The sequence below is a fragment of the Scylla paramamosain genome, chromosome 6, assembly GCF_035594125.1.
Source record: "Scylla paramamosain isolate STU-SP2022 chromosome 6, ASM3559412v1, whole genome shotgun sequence".
Taxonomy (NCBI): Eukaryota; Metazoa; Arthropoda; class Malacostraca; order Decapoda; family Portunidae; genus Scylla; species Scylla paramamosain.
Window position 1 is genome coordinate 10,202,375 of NC_087156.1, and position 15,917 is coordinate 10,218,291.

General features: G+C 40.7%; 1 protein-coding gene across 9 annotated transcripts in view; it reads left to right on the forward strand.

Annotated features, from left to right (window-relative positions):
- LOC135101297 (circumsporozoite protein-like) overlaps positions 1 to 15,917 on the forward strand; it is a 189,251-nt gene that overhangs the window by 91,723 nt on the left and 81,611 nt on the right. For 7 of the 9 annotated variants that reach the window (XM_064005042.1, XM_064005038.1, XM_064005035.1 and 4 more), the window contains one exon: positions 13,614 to 13,667. The exons of the other annotated variants lie outside the window; for them this stretch is intronic. In XM_064005042.1, coding sequence (XP_063861112.1) covers positions 13,614 to 13,667 — 54 coding nt within the window. The remainder of the gene's footprint in view (positions 1 to 13,613; positions 13,668 to 15,917) is intronic. 9 annotated transcript variants of the gene reach the window in all.

Here is a 15,917-nt window from a genome sequence, read left to right on the forward strand (position 1 = left end):
ACGCTCCCTCCACTGCACACCAGCTGTCCGTAATGTATCATGTCCAGTGGCTGTTAATATAAACTGACGCTCTATTAACCTGTCATCACTAATCAGTAATCATTCACGCACAAGCTCATCCTCGTCACCACAACATCACCATCACCGTCACCATCACCACAGCTTACACTCCACTCCACCATGATTCTGTCCCATACCTCACCCCCGCCACAAATAATCATTTCTAATTAATCTCCTGTCCCTCACCACCACCACCACCACCACCACCACCACCACATCTCACTCTCAACTTCTCCCATTTTCACGAGCTCCTTTCTTCTCTTCCCTCGCTCCACCATCCTTCATCCTCTCTCCCTTACGTTCCATCCTTCCTTTTGCCGACATAATGCTTGCAATAGACGCCCCTCCTCTTCATCCCCCTCCTCCTCCCGTCCCGTAGTATTAGCAGGGCCTGGTCTCCCCTTATAAGCAGGGAGCTGTGGGAGGAACTGGAGGGATGCTTAGTGGAACATGTCGAAATAGCGTTGCCTAGCCGCCGCCGAGTATAGGAGTGTATTGAGGGTGCATTATCTCGGTACAGTGGCGGTGAACGGGGAGATGGATCGGTGAGTATGTTCAGGCGCAGATAGAGAAATGTGTTGTTGGTCTGACGAATTGATTAATGAATAGGTATCTGGTTGAACAGGTAGAGTTATAGATAGATGGCTGGATGGGTAAATGGTTAAATAGATCGACTGGCTGATAAATAGATATATAGATGGACAGATGGATGGATAGATAGATTGATAGATAGATGAATAAATGAATAAGTATTTAATTAGATATAAATATAAATAGATGGGTAGATAAACAGTTCAGTAAGTAGAAAATACATTAGGTAAATAGACAAGCAGACAGACAGAGAAACAGACAGACAGACAGACATACTGAATTAACGTGTCGTGTTCTGAGATATTGCAAGGAATTGGTTTATAAATGGTACAGTAAAACTCACAAACATTTTCATATTTTAATTAATAACTACTAATTATTTACATTTCTTAAAACTCAAAATTTCTCACTCGCATTCATCTTTAAATCATTCAAAGTTATTAGGTGTTACCTTATATCTCTTCAACATATTCACTGATCAACGCAATCATCGTGCAAAGCACAGACAATATCACATGCACAAACACAACAAATATTCAGTCGGCGCCATTAATGTTCAGTGAGAAAAACACACATGATATCAGCAACACATCAATCACTATAAACATTCCATTTCTTCTTTCTTCTGACTTATTTTATCTTCACTTCTTTCTTTTTCCTTATTTTGTTTTCTTTCGTCTTTTTTTTTTTTTCACAGTACAATATATATTGTGGTATGGGGGTCACCACAAACGCTAATTCTTCAAATTAGATTGATATAAGTAGTGGCGTTCCTCAGTGTTCAATCTTAGGACCGATCCTCTTCATAATATATATCAATGACATAGACGAAGGAATCAGAAGTAAACTGTCAAAATTGACAGATACTAAAATTGCTAACAAGACTGACACCAAACCAACGTCAAATTTTGCAAAATGATGTATACACTCTCATTGAATGGTGTGAAACGTGGCTTATAACTTTGATTTTGATAAATGCCACGTATTAAATATAGGAAATAGCAATCTGCTGGAAAATTATAAAAAGTAATCCCCCCATCAATAGTTTGGATCCTGACAAAGATCTGGGAGTTTTAGTGACAGCAAATCTTGAACCAAGCAAACACTGTACCGAAGTCATTGAAATTCCCAATAGATTAATAGTTTTCATTAAGAAGATCTTTCACCTTCAAATCTGAAAAAAATAAATAAATAAAAAATCTGGCCTTGTACAACTCACTTGTACGTATTCATCTTGAATACAATGTACAGTTTTTGTCATCGTACTACAAAAGGAATATTGAGAAATAAAAAAAAAGACAATACGAAGTAGAGTAACGAAAATTACTTGAAAGCCTCGCAATTAACCCTACAAGGAACGTCTTAAAGAACGAGATCTATTCTCCCTATCCAAACGCAGGCTAAGAGGGGATCTGATATTGCTTTACTAAACTTTTAAGGGTTTCACAAATATGAGACCCGAATTCTTCCTAAGACTCAACATGTCTAATATTACAAGAAACAATAGCAAATAATAGGTAAGCGATTTCAAACAAATGAAGCCAAACATTTTACTTCAATCGTGTCATAAATATGTGGAATTGTGTTCCATCAAGCGTCGTTAACTCAGGTATTGTACACTCATTGAAAACCTGTCTTGACAAGTATGTAGACACTAATTCCCGGTTGTCATTGTTCATGTCTGAATAACGAACACGTTCACTCCGTACTGTCCGTGCTGGCATGTAGATTGTATGTGGTAGAAGTAGTCCTCCTCTCTTTCTTAGTTTCCTCTCACATTCCATGTTGTTTTTTATTTCTATACAACATGGTACCATTTCTTTTCTCAGGTGAGCCTTGCCTGGAGGGATAGGGGGTGGGGGATGGAAGGACCCTTCTTCTGTGCTATCCTTTCTCTACCACTAATAGAGTACAATAGTTACCCAAACAAACTTATAAGAACCTCTTGGTCTGTTACTGTTTGGACTTTTTTTTTTTGCAAAACAAATAGATTCAGTACATAAGTAACAGAAAAAAAAACTGTAGAAAATATAGATGTAAATGCCAATGACACCGTGCAGTGCATAAAGAATAAAAAAACAAGGTCTCCATCGTTACAAATACTGAACTATCAAAACTTACAACTTACAAGATACGACACGGAAATAAAAGGACACAAACCCGCTACACTACAATGATGGTGCTGGTGACGATGATGACGGTAATAATAATAATTATGATGGTAATAATAATAGTAATAATGATAATTATAATAAATAATGTATAATAATATATAATAATAATAATAATAATAATAATAATAATGATAATAACAACAACAGTACCACTTCACTGCGTATCGCCTCACGCGGGGAGTAGGGGTGGGAGGGGCACAGGTCTTTCTTCTTTTTCATGCAGTATTCTTTTTTATACCTATGAAGCATAAACACACTTGCAGCCTCCGCTGGTCCCCCTACCCTCTCTCCCTTAATCCCTCCCGACGCCGCCCTTCCTCCCAGTCGGAAGCTTTCATCCTGCTGATAGGTAGTAAAGCCTGTGTGAAGAAGTGAGTGCTTCACCAGCTTTTTCAATGACATAATTTGATTGATGTCTATGTTGAGAGTGGACGTGAATTACGAATAAAGCAATCCGTGGTTCTCTGAGCTAAGTCATTCTCGTGCTGCAGGATAGACAGGTGTAATGTTGTGTTGTTGTTATTGTTGTTGGTGATGGTGGTGGTGGTGCAGCACAGGGGAGGGTTCCAGGAGGCGGCTCCAGACACAAGGAATGCCCGCCTCTGTAAAGTTCTCTGATCTCACCTACTGCTATTTGCACTCCACGACATACTCCCACAAGTCAACAATTATCTAATTATCACTGTGAGCATGAACGCTCACTTTAGAATCAGCAGCAGTTTTTCTTATTGAACTTTTGGTGCTGCATGAACACTGGAGGGGAAATCATGTGTTCAAATATATCTTGTTTACCGTTGGGGTTTCATGGCGTAGTGACAGTCTTGGGAACCCAGTGTGTGTGGGATGCCAGCGGTCATATCCCATAGAAAATACAATAAATAAATAACGTAATGAAATTAATTCACATCATAATTCTTTAATCTAATGTTCACTGGCGTGAACATTAGATGGGGAAATAGACCAACTTTACAAAAAAGATGGGGAAGATGGGGAAATAGACCAACTATAAAAAAAAGAAAAAGGGCCCTCGTGGCCCAGTGGGTAGAGTGATGCACTTGGAGTTTGGCGTGAGGGAAGTGAGGGGCGCGTAGGTTCGAACCCCCCTCTCGGAACTCACAAAAACCTTCAAAGAGCATCCCTCCATCACCATGTGTGCCTCAAACACACAGGTACGGTGATGGAGCTGCCCACGGGGAGGAGGGGAGGTGAGTGCGCAGCACCTCCCTACCCCTCCCCAGGGGAGGAAGGCACCGCCTTACCGCCCCCGGGAGAGCAAGGGAGGTGAGTGCACAGCGCTTCCCTTCTCTCCCCTACCTAACCCTGGCAAGTCTACGGACTACCAGGCAAAAAATAATAAAAAAAATAAATAAATAAAATAAAATAAAATAAAGGTAAGTGCATAGCACTTCTCTTCTCTCCACCTAACAGGAAAAAAAAAAAATAGATAAAAAAACATGAAGGTGAGTGCATAGCACTTCCCTTCTCTCCCATCCTACCAGGCAAAAGATAGAAAAAAAAATAATAATAATAAAAATCAAGGTGAGTGCATAGCAGTTCCCTTCTCTCCCAACCTTCCCCGCAAAAAAAAAAATAAATAAATAAATGAAATAAAATAAAATAATATAAAATAAATAAAGCAAATAAGTAAATAAATGAATAAAATAAAAATAAAAACCTTCCTACCACCTCGGACCTCGGGAGAGCAAGAGAGGTGAGTGCACAGCACTTCCCTTCTCTCCCCAAGTCTACGGACTACCACACCAAAAAGAATAAAATAAATAGAAAATAAAATAAAGTAAATAAATAAAATAAAATTAACAAAAAATAAATAAAGTAAAAACCAAAAAACTCCTACTCCCCCCGTCAATAAAAGTGACTGAGTCTGGCAATCAACAATAAATAATAAAAATAAATCAATACCAACCTGACTGATCCTGACAACTCCAAAGACCACCACCCCACCTGTGAAGCACGGGAGGTGAGTGTGCAGCACCTCCCTACCCTTCCCAGACTCCCAGTTTGACTTTGACCAACAATCTGACTCATTCTGGCAACTCCAACTGTACAGACCACCACCAGTACTCCAGTACTCCCCACCCTGGCAACTGATCCTGGCAAGGTGAGTGCGTAGCACTTCCCGTGACTCATCCTGGCAACTCTAAAGACCCACCATACTGACTGACCCTGGGAAGCACGGGAGGTGAGTGTGCAGCACCTCCCTACCCTTCCCAGTCTCCCATCAATCTGACTCATCCTACCAACTCCAAAGAGCAACTCCAACTGTACAGACCACCACCACCACCACCCCTCTGATCTTGGCAAGGTGAGTGAGTGCGTAGCACTTCCCTTGTCTGACCCTGACTGACTGACCCTGGCAGCTCAAAAAAACAAACAACCTGCCTGATTTACAGATATGTAATCACCAAACTGACTGGCCCTGGGGAGCATGTGAGGTGAGTGTGCAGCACCTCCCTACACTTCCCAGTCTCCCAGTTTGACCTTACTCATCCTGGCAACTTCTAAGAGCAACTCTCTGACACTGTGACTCTGATCCCTACATCCCTACATCTTACCCTGTCCAGGGTAGGTGAGTGCGTAGCACTTCCCTACCACCAAGCCTGACTGACCCTGGCAACTCTAAAAACAACCATCCTGACTGACTTACAAATCTTACTCTAATCTGGCAACAGACCACCAAATTGACTGACCGTGGGGAGCATGGGAGGTGAGTGTGCAGCACCTCCCTACCCTTCCCAGTCTTCCAATAACTAACCTGACTTGAATTATGACTGGGGAGCAGGGGAGGTGAGTGTGCAGCACCTCTCTACCCTTCCCAGTCTTCCACTAACTAACCTGACTTGAATTATGACTGGGGAGCAGGGGAGGTGAGTGTGCAGCACCTCCCTACCCTTCCCAGTCTTCCACCAACCTGATTTGAATTATGACTGGGGAGCAGGGGAGGTGAGTGTGCAGCACCTCCCTACACTTCCCAGTCTTCCACCAACCTGATTTGAATTATGACTGGGGAGCAGGGGAGGTGAGTGTGCAGCACCTCCCTACCCTTCCCAGTCTTCCACCAACCTGATTTGAATTATGACTGGGGAGCAGGGGAGGTGAGTGTGCAGCACCTCCTACTTTCCCCACCTACCAACTCAGACCATCAAACTGACTGTCTTAGAACAAGAACAAGAAGCAACGCCATCAGAGGAAGAAGCAGCAGCAACAGCAGCAGCAGCAGCAGCAGCAGCAGCAGCAGCAGCAGCAGCAGCAGCAGCAGCAGCAGCAGCAGCATTACCGCCATCAGAGGAAGAAATCAAGAAAAAAGAAGCAGAGAAAAAGAACTACCACCACTGCTCTCAGAGGAAGAAGCAGCAGCGTCACCGCCATCAGAGTGAAACATATATATGTAAACTACGACTGGTCAAATGTCCGTTGGCGCCAGGCAAAGTTCGACCTGTGATGGGCTGTGTTTAGAGAGGGAAAAAAAAAAAGTGAAAGTGCCAGGCAAGGCTGCTGCTTCAGACATCCACACTTCAACTTCAACAATGCATGCGAGAATGTTGCTGTATTATTCCTCCTATTCCTTTTTCTTTTTCTTCTCCTGCAGAAGACTTTCTTATTACTATGTAATTTTTTTTTCTCATAATTTATTCAATGTTATTATTTTTTTTTTCAGTATTTCCACCTTTTCTAAATCCATCCACCCTTTAAATTAAATAAATTTAATAAATTTATGTCCACTTGAGCCTTGGACAACTGATTACAAAAGAATTACATGAATATTTGACTTTTTTTTCTGTAGTCTTAAAACGCCACATCTCAAACACATGAGGCGCGGGTTGCGTTTGAGTGTACTGTAATATACCAATATAAATACTTGTAATACTTTAATCACAATTTATATCTTTTCATACTAAGCAGTATGGCAACTTACTTCTTCTTCCTCATGACACTGGTCATGTCATGTACACTTCCATGTAGCCAACAATTCTGGGTAACCTTTGAAAAATATCATGCATCCTGGTGTGCACCATGCAACCAGGCTGACTTAACCTACGCCTCTGTAACCTAAGCTGGACACTTGAACAACTATAAATGCATTTTGTCTATCTTAGCTCCTGCAGGGCCGAGGTGGACAGGTGTTTGTCCAGGATGCCTCGTGTTACTTCTCACCGCGTGTTTTATCTGTTGGAGATTATTACACTAAATATGCTGCTGCTCCTGCTGCTGCTGCTGCTGCTGCTGCTGCTGCTGGTGCTGCTGTTGCCGTCGCTGATCTTGCTGCTGTTGTTGGTATTGCTGCTTTTCCTTCCTTCCACAACAACAACAACAAAAGGAGCAACTACTACTGTTACTACTACTACTACTACTACTACTACTACTACTACTACTACTACTACTACTACTACTACTACTACTACTACTGCTCCTCCTGCTGCTGCTGCTGCTGCTGCTATAGCTGCTGCTGCTGCTGCTGCTGCTGTTGTTGTTTCTGCTGCTGCTGCTGCTGCTGCTGCTGCTGCTGCTGCTGCTGCTGCTGCTGTTGTTTCTGCTGCTGCTGCTGCTGCTGTTGCTGCTGCTACTGCTGCTGTTGTTTCTGCTGCTGCTGCTGCTGCTGCTGCTGCTGCTGCTGCTGCTGTTACTGCTGCTTAACTTTACAAAAATCATCACTGACGTTTTTGCCGTCGTGCGTGCGGTGACTCTAATCGTCGTCGTCCTCGTTCTCATCGTCGTCGTCGTAACAGTAGCATCGCCTGTCAGAGTAAAAAGACAGGCTAAAAGAATACCAGAGGTCACAGAGACCTGGAACGGGAAAAGCACCACATTAATTGTTACCTGTGGAGAACAAAACAAAATATACTGGATACATGACAGAACAACAGCATTTCTTTAATTAACGTGTGTGTGTGTGTGTGTGTCTGTGTGTGTGTGTGTGTGTGTGTGTGTGTGTGTGTGTGTGTGTGTGTGTGTGTACAGCGAGGGAGATTTACATAAAGTTACATAGAAATACAGGCCACAACAAACCTTGCGGTTCTCACGAGATGATCTGTCCTAGGGCTACTAAGGTGATAGTAGAAGAAAAGGACAGCAAAGCGGAAGGCTCTCTCCTCACCCTCCACTCCCTCCGTCATAAGCCGTACAGGAAACAAATCTGAAGTAAATACCTTACTGGGTTAGAGAAGAAAAGCCCGAAGGAAAATTTATAGGAAAGAATGAAAATAGATGAAATGAGGTGCCCTCATTTCCTGGAGGCAATGGGTTTTAATCTGTAACAAACAAACACTGTTACCCGCGGATTTGAGGTAAAATGTTTATCAAGACGGCGTTTCAAATTTTCTACGGGATTGCAAAAAAACATAAATAAATAAATAAATAAATAAATAAGTAAGTAAATAAAAAAAAAAACCCTGCCAGAAATTAAACATGCATGGCGCTCCCTTTGACTGCGGTTCAAGCTGGTGGCGGCGACGTGCTGGTGGTGGTGGTGGTGGTGGTGATGGTGGTGGTGGCGGGGGCAATGGTTGTGGCTGGGATGTTAACCAATTTAATTTCGTTTTCATTTCTATATATAATTAGTTTTCTCTCTCTCTCTCTCTCTCTCTCTCTCTCTCTCTCTCTCTCTCTCTCTCTCTCTCTCTCTCTCTCTCTCTCTCTCTCTCTCTCTCTCACTCTCTCTCTCTGTACTTGCCTTGGACAGTAAGCAATTAGTTGTTCTAGTGGCTGTGTTTCTGAAGTAGAAATACTGAAAAGGACACTCCATCTTTTAATAGCCCATCAGCGTGGCTTCCTGATGGGAGGTACGGTAGAGCACACTTTCATTTGTAAGCCAAGGGAAAGTAAGCGTCTTTCCTCCTCAGAGCCTCACTAGCGCCAGGATTAGCTGTGTGCCGGGGAGTGCTGGTGAGCCGTGAGTAATGTTCACTCTTAGATACACGTGCAATGTAATGTATCTCTCTATCATTATTTTTGTTTATTATTTGCTATTATTTATTATGTTTATTATATTGATACTTGTTTTTGTCTTCCTTCCTTCCTGCCTGCATGCCTCCTGCCCTCCTTAGGGCCCTATTTTTCATATTATCCTTCCTTCTCTCTCTCTCTCTCTCTCTCTCTCTCTCTCTCTCTCTCTCTCTCTCTCTCTCTCTCTCTCTCTCTCTCTCTCTCTCTCTCTCTCTCTCGGGAGTTCTTTGATGAATTGCCATGTTCTCGTGACTCTCTACCGCTATTTATTGGTCTTTCATCTTTTTATATCCTGCATGAGTCTGCTCCCGGGAATTAGGTATGGTAGTTGTACGGTGATAAATAATATTTCAGTGCGACCTTTGCAATATCTTCCTTTATTTATGAAAGCTTTCGTTACTGTGAAGTGTGGCTCGAATATTATTATTGTTTTTTTTATGTAAATATTTTTCGTTATATTTGTCCAGCACATTTTTGTTATGCGCGAAGAAAGTAGTGATCATTTAAATCCCAAACTTTAATTTCATTTGCATAAAGAAGTTTAAATTAGAGAGTGAAATGAAGAAGGACTCCTTAACGTGTGGGAAGTGCCTGCCAACCTACTATGGAGATTGTGCTGCACAAATCATGATTGTATAGGAGCGTGATGTAACCTGTTCACACTGATACCACTTACAGACAAGCCTTCAAGTACCTTGGTATGATGTGAGGCAGAGATAAACAGACAGACGCAGACAGACAGATTGATTTAAAACACTTAGTAACATGTACTTGTTCTAAGCAATTCTAAGTGACCATTACTTTCCCGTTCATTCCCATTCATTAAAGCATTTCAGTGTTGAGACGCAAAGGTAGTGTAAGTGTTGAGGCAGCGGTGGTAGTGGCCCCTTCACCTCGCAGCGAGGCAGGAAGGGGAGGCGAGGGACACCAGCAGTGACTGGCCTTGCGTCCCGCCTCCTCTGTGCGACACTCTCCCTAGATTGCCTTCATCCGTCAATCGCAACATGACTTGTGCTCCTCCTCTTCAGTCTCACTTAACTACCACCTTCATATTCTAGACACACTTTACTTTCCCTCTTGGCTTCAGCTCAAGGTTTTCCAAGGTCAGTTGAATTGCTTGTGTTCTCGGACTGATGCTAACGGCGCTAATCCGCGCATGGCTTAGCAGTGGACTGTCGGCTTTTCTCTCATCCTGGTACACGCGGCGATGGTACCAAGGGAATCATTGTCTTGGCGGAGTGTTAGGGAGGGTGAGGCGAGGCATGGCAGGGTATCTCTTGACTGGAAACCTTAAGTAAGGTAATCTAAGCGAAGTCGAACTGGAAGGTTTGCAATAAAATTAGTGTTGCTGCTCAAGCTGAAGAAGGATTGTTAGGATGTTACTTCTTAGAAAATAGCCTTACTTAGTGAAATATAGTAAAGATGGGTAAAAGAGAGAAGGTGAATTCTACTTGGGAGTGAGATATGGTTTGGGAGAGAGAGAGAGAGAGAGAGAGAGAGAGAGAGAGAGAGAGAGAGAGAGAGAGAGAGAGAGAGAGAGAGAGAGAGAGAGACTCCTTACAGTGAAAGCTCTAAGTTCAATGAAATAGCATCATTATTCTTCATTGACACTCTTAAGCTGCAGACGCTAGAAAGAAATCAGTCACAACCCAGAAGACATGATATAGAAAAGTAGATTCAACTGTTTCCATATTTTCTCTTGAATATAAAGAACAGATAATAGATTGACAATAACGAAACGATTTACTCGTAAGAGGCTTTGCTTGGGATGAGAGGAGGTTAGGGAGTCCTGTTCTGGAGTGAAGCCGTAAACACTGGTGATGTAGAACTGAAATAAGAATTTGTCTCATCGTTTTCTCGTCAACAGCATTCAGTAACGTTCCTTTATAAACTTAATAAAATTCCACTCTTGTTTTAATACTAAGTAGGATAAAAAGAAGCATAAAGTAAAACCGTGCATCTAAATATTTCAAATAAAAGTGTAGTCTCATACATATTAGTCTAAGTGGACCCAAGTTGAAAGTAACTGATCTGTATGACTGTATAAAGAACTTTTCAGCCAATGAATGTACAGTATCTCCAAAAACTATCTTTAAAGTGTGGCGCGAACTGTGGCATAATGAACAATACAAAACCCGCTGCCTGATCAAGTGTCGGTAAGGTTAGTGTGCAGGGCTACCAATTGTCACTGGCGTCATTACCAAACGTGTCAAATATTATCGTCCATTGTGTCAGAATGTAGAGCTCTTTAAAATAAAGATAATTTGGTAGCTACTGTACAATATCCACTTGGAGAGAGAAAGGGACAGATACCGTCAAAACATCCATCCCACCACACTCTCAGCTCCGGTTAATGCTCTGCCACCTCGAGCAGCAGCCACGCAGATTTACAGATTGCTGGAAAAAAAAAAAGTAATTGTGGTAGCTGTACCTTTGTTGTTCCTTCTATAGTTCACAGCCGCGTGTAGTGACTATAGTCTCCTGAGTGCCCTAAAGAGGATCCTAGCTATAAATAATTTGGTAAATCTGACGGACACTGTCAAGAAGCTTTTCTCGGATATTGTGTGTTTGTGTGTGTGTGTGTGTGTGTGTGTGTGTGTGTGTATGTGTGTGTGTGTGTGTATGTGTGTGTATGTGTATGTGTATGTATGTGTGTGTGTGTGTGTGTGTGTGTGTGTGTGTGTGTGTGTGTGTGTGTGTGTGTGTGTGTGTGTGTGTGTGTGTATCTGTCTGTCGGTGAGTCATTCCACGTGCTGGTGGCACCTTCATTAACAGCCAAAGGTTCATTGACATAAAATATTATTGCAGAGAAGCAGATCAACATAAAAATGCTCGCACAGTCTGATGGGGCTGAGTCTTACGACCACAGAATACCTCGAACCTGCTATTCTTTATATTGTTAGTTCTGGAGAGAGAGAGAGAGAGAGAGAGAGAGAGAGAGAGAGAGAGAGAGAGAGAGAGAGAGAGAGAGAGAGAGAGAGAGAGAGAGAGACGAAGCTGATATGATGGATCAATTAATACGATTATGAGCATCGGATCCCATGAAGGGCGACTAGAGGGCCAGGAGAGGGTAAGGTACTCACACAAGCCCTTCTGTAGGGGAAGTACTGGAGGCTTGGAATAAACTCTATGAAACCAGATGTACTGGAGTTTTCATTACAACTGTTTGTTGTTATTATTATTATTATTATTATTATTACTATTATTATTATTATTATTGTTATTATTATTGTTATTATTATTGTTATTATTTTAGCAGCCCTTAACAGTCAAGGCATTTGATAGTCATTCCTATGCAGAGATAAATGATGGGAGAGAGAGAGAGAGAGAGAGAGAGAGAGAGAGAGAGAGAGAGAGAGAGAGAGAGAGAGAGAGAGAGAGAGAGAGAGAGAGAGAGAGAGAAAGTGTAAATAAAATTATTTTTGCATAGAAAGTTTATAAGCGGCTTAAATACTCCGAGGGCTCGCGAGTCTCAAGTGTGAGTAGCGAATAAAAAGACCCCTCACCTGGGTGTTCATTAGCATGCCTTCATCAGACGTGTGATTACTCGTGTGTTCAGACGACGGGAGATTGAATTACACGTCGTTAATGCTTTTAATGAGAATATGTATTTATATATTTGTTTATTAGCTGGTCATCTCCAGCCTAACATCTGGAGCTTCATTACATTATGTTCCAGGGAAAATATGAGTAAATCGTGTGAGTCTTGCCGTGGTAGGAAAGACGACCTCCTGCGGGACCTTATCAAAAGAGCGTCTGACACTGGTTTGGTAAGCGACGAGACAAAAAAAAAAAAAAAATATAGGATGCGTTTGGTAATGCGTATATAGGAATAATATTGCCAGCGAAACACTACCTTGGCTTTGCAGTGAGGCTTTTGTATTCAGATGACCGCATTAACTGAAATATGTAGACATAATATACGCAGGTCCTGTGAAAGGTATCACACTAAATGTATTGCTTCATCCAGACGAGTTAGCAGCACAAGCATGAAGTAGGGTGGATCTCACAGGTGTTTGCTTTTGTTGAGATCCTTACCAAGAAGCGGTGACATCCAGAACCAACAGCAACTACGATATCTGTGTGGTCTGTGGAGCCTTTGTTGTTGTTGTTGTTGTTTTGTTGTGTAAGAGGTTATAGGGAACATCCCGTGTCCTCGCAGTAACCACACGAAAAGGCAGGTATCTTACTAGGAGTGGTCAGAGAGTTGTTGTTGTTGTTGTTGTTGTTGTTGTTGTTGTTGTTATCAGAACCACAAACGGAGGAAGGTGGATGTGTTGTATTACTGAGCAACAATAAAGAAAGAAGAACAGATGAGTCAGGCCACCTTGGCGGAGATACTCAAAAGGGACTTTCATGTTTTGTGCTGTGAATACTTTTTATGGCTAGACTGAAGTGGTACTTATTATTTTCTAAGTATATCCTTGCTGTTGTTTTTAGGTTTGTACCGCTGAATGTTGAGAAGCTTTGCATTTAATATTTTTGCTTCTTTTTATTTTCTTATTTGATCTTGTTATATATGTAATTGTGCTTGTTCGTTTTATTTTGTTGCAACTGTTGTGCATATTTAACATTCTCAGCGTTTCAAGTGTGTTCTGTTTTCAGTGTTGTTTTTCATGTATCCATGTGTTCTTGCTTGAAGGAATTTGACACATTTTATTTATGACATTTCTTCAGTATTTATTCTCTCCTTTTTTGTTTATGTGTATGTTGTAACTCATGCAGTAAAGGATTTGTGGTGGTTCTGTTCATGATGCTTCATTTTTAGCTCTTTTTAGAATAGTCAAGCTGCATCACTTTCTTATGTGGATGTTTTGATATTTTCAGGAAAGGATGGCAGGTGGTGCCGCGGTGAACACTGCCAACACGTGCAGGAGGAAAGTGAGTACCTGCTTCATTACATGATGTGCACTCTGTTTGGAACTCGCTGTTAAACTTTTTTTTCTCCATGTCAACCGAAACCTGTCACTGTTGCCTGCCTTTCTCCTGTCAGCTTCCCACGAATCTATGAAGGAAAGAAAGGATGTGCTTCCATGGTATCGTGTCAGTAGTATTATCCATTGAAGGATTAGTTTAAACCTTTTTCCAAAGCGTTGTTTTTGTCTCTTATTTTTCTGCCTTCCCAGGGTATATATATGAAAGAAGAAAGAATGTAAATTTAGTCTATAATGTTCATTGCAACATCTTACAGGGAAAAAGTCCTTTGAGGATTAACCGAATCTTTTTCAAAACTATAATTTTTGTATTTCAGTCTTCGTGTGCTTATTTTAGTGTATGCATAGAGAAAAGAAGGATACGAAATCATATATTTTCTTTTTGTTATAAATATTTACTTGGAGATTCAGTTGAAACCTAACAATTAGCTATCATTTTTGCGTTCATATTTTTTTTCGTATATATCTTTTGTATGTACGAATATGTGAGTGAAGAAAGGAAAGATGCAATTACAAAAAAACATTCCACAATAACAGGAATATTCACTTGAGGACTTTTTTAGGTAACAAATATCAGATTTTCTAATTTATCCGTTTATTTATCCTTTACTGTGTTTTACCGTTATGTAGATTAATATTTTGCATGTTATGATAAAGTCTCCTTGGAAACTATTACTGTAACACATTTAATTTAGTGTGAATTTGATTTCCACGTAAAAAAATAAATATATAAAATTAAAATAAAAATAATATAAAATATTTCCTTTTATGGAGAAAACATATTTACATTTTCTTTGTTTAATGGGGAGTTTTCAGAACTAGTGGTTGTCACCAGGTGGCAGCACAGACACAAACTCTTCTCTCACATACAAGCAATATCAGATATACCTACAGTGTTATTCTATTTACATGAAGATGCAATGGGCTTATATAATATATTTTTCTACGTAATCCCTTCTAAGTGGTAACACAAGTAAAATGAAACTCTTTTCATGAATAAATGTATATAAGTTGATTTTCTAGTGAATCGGCATTTAGATTTATTTGGTCATCTTAAGATTTCCAAATGAATACACTTTTGATTGGAAACGTCTTAATGTAGACGACAGTAAACATAAAGACAACATGTCTGTGACAGTCAAAAGTCCAAATTACATAGATCTCCTTCCTAGTTTATGGAAACGGCAATTTTAATAAAAAAATGGCAACTCGAGTGTCCTGGCGATAGTAATGCTGTATCTCTAACCAAAACAAACACCTGACTCGGCCGCGCTGGTTGAACTTAAGAAACACGTTGTCGGACATGAAGTTGAATGTTGCTGCGGTGCCCATCTCCACTACGCCCTAAGCAATGGATTACGGCAGCTGGACACTACAGCAGCAGCAGGATCGCCTGAGAGATGTTTGTTTTGGTTCTCGATTACTTTGCCTTGTCGCTCGCTTCGTGAGAGTGATGCTAAAATACCCAGAAAAAAAAAAAAAAAAAAAAACTAGAGCCATATATCACGATGTTACTGAGTAGGTTGTGTCATACTATATAGTACAGTGTGTTTTTTTTTACTTTTTTCATTGTCCAAATCAATAGTTTTTATACTTGTAATATGATTTATTTAGAAAATGTTAGCAGTTTACTCGATAATCACACAAAAAAAAAAAAAATAATAATTTGACCACATTCTCTCAATATTATCCATACCGGATATTGAAAAGTCTATACGTCATTTCAATAGTATCATGATGATCAATGTTCTATGCATCTTTACGCACCTGGGATTTACTACAACAATATTCTAGCTCTCTTTCCTACAGTTAGATGAGCAGCAACGACATCTAGCGATTGAGTTCCGAAAATTCCCCATTGGTATTGATATTATTTTTAACTCTGATTTCCCGGGAAGCCTTACCACCTTGATATTTGTGACCTAACCTAAGGTAACTTTTTAGCGTCATAACCTTTGTTGCAGCTTTATTCAAGTAAAATCAAAGAGAGGAAAGCTTGTATTGTTCTGTGAAGTGTTGTTATTTGTCTGTGTGTGTGTTGATTGTCACCTTGAAAAGTCAAGGTGACGTGGGCCTTGATGACTAGAGCCGGCCCACACTATTTGTCTCCCTTTTTTTAGAGGCTCGTCGTTGTAGATTTCTGAAAATATTAGTTTCATCACTTTTTTTATTTTCCTTGTCATCGAACGAAAGAAAA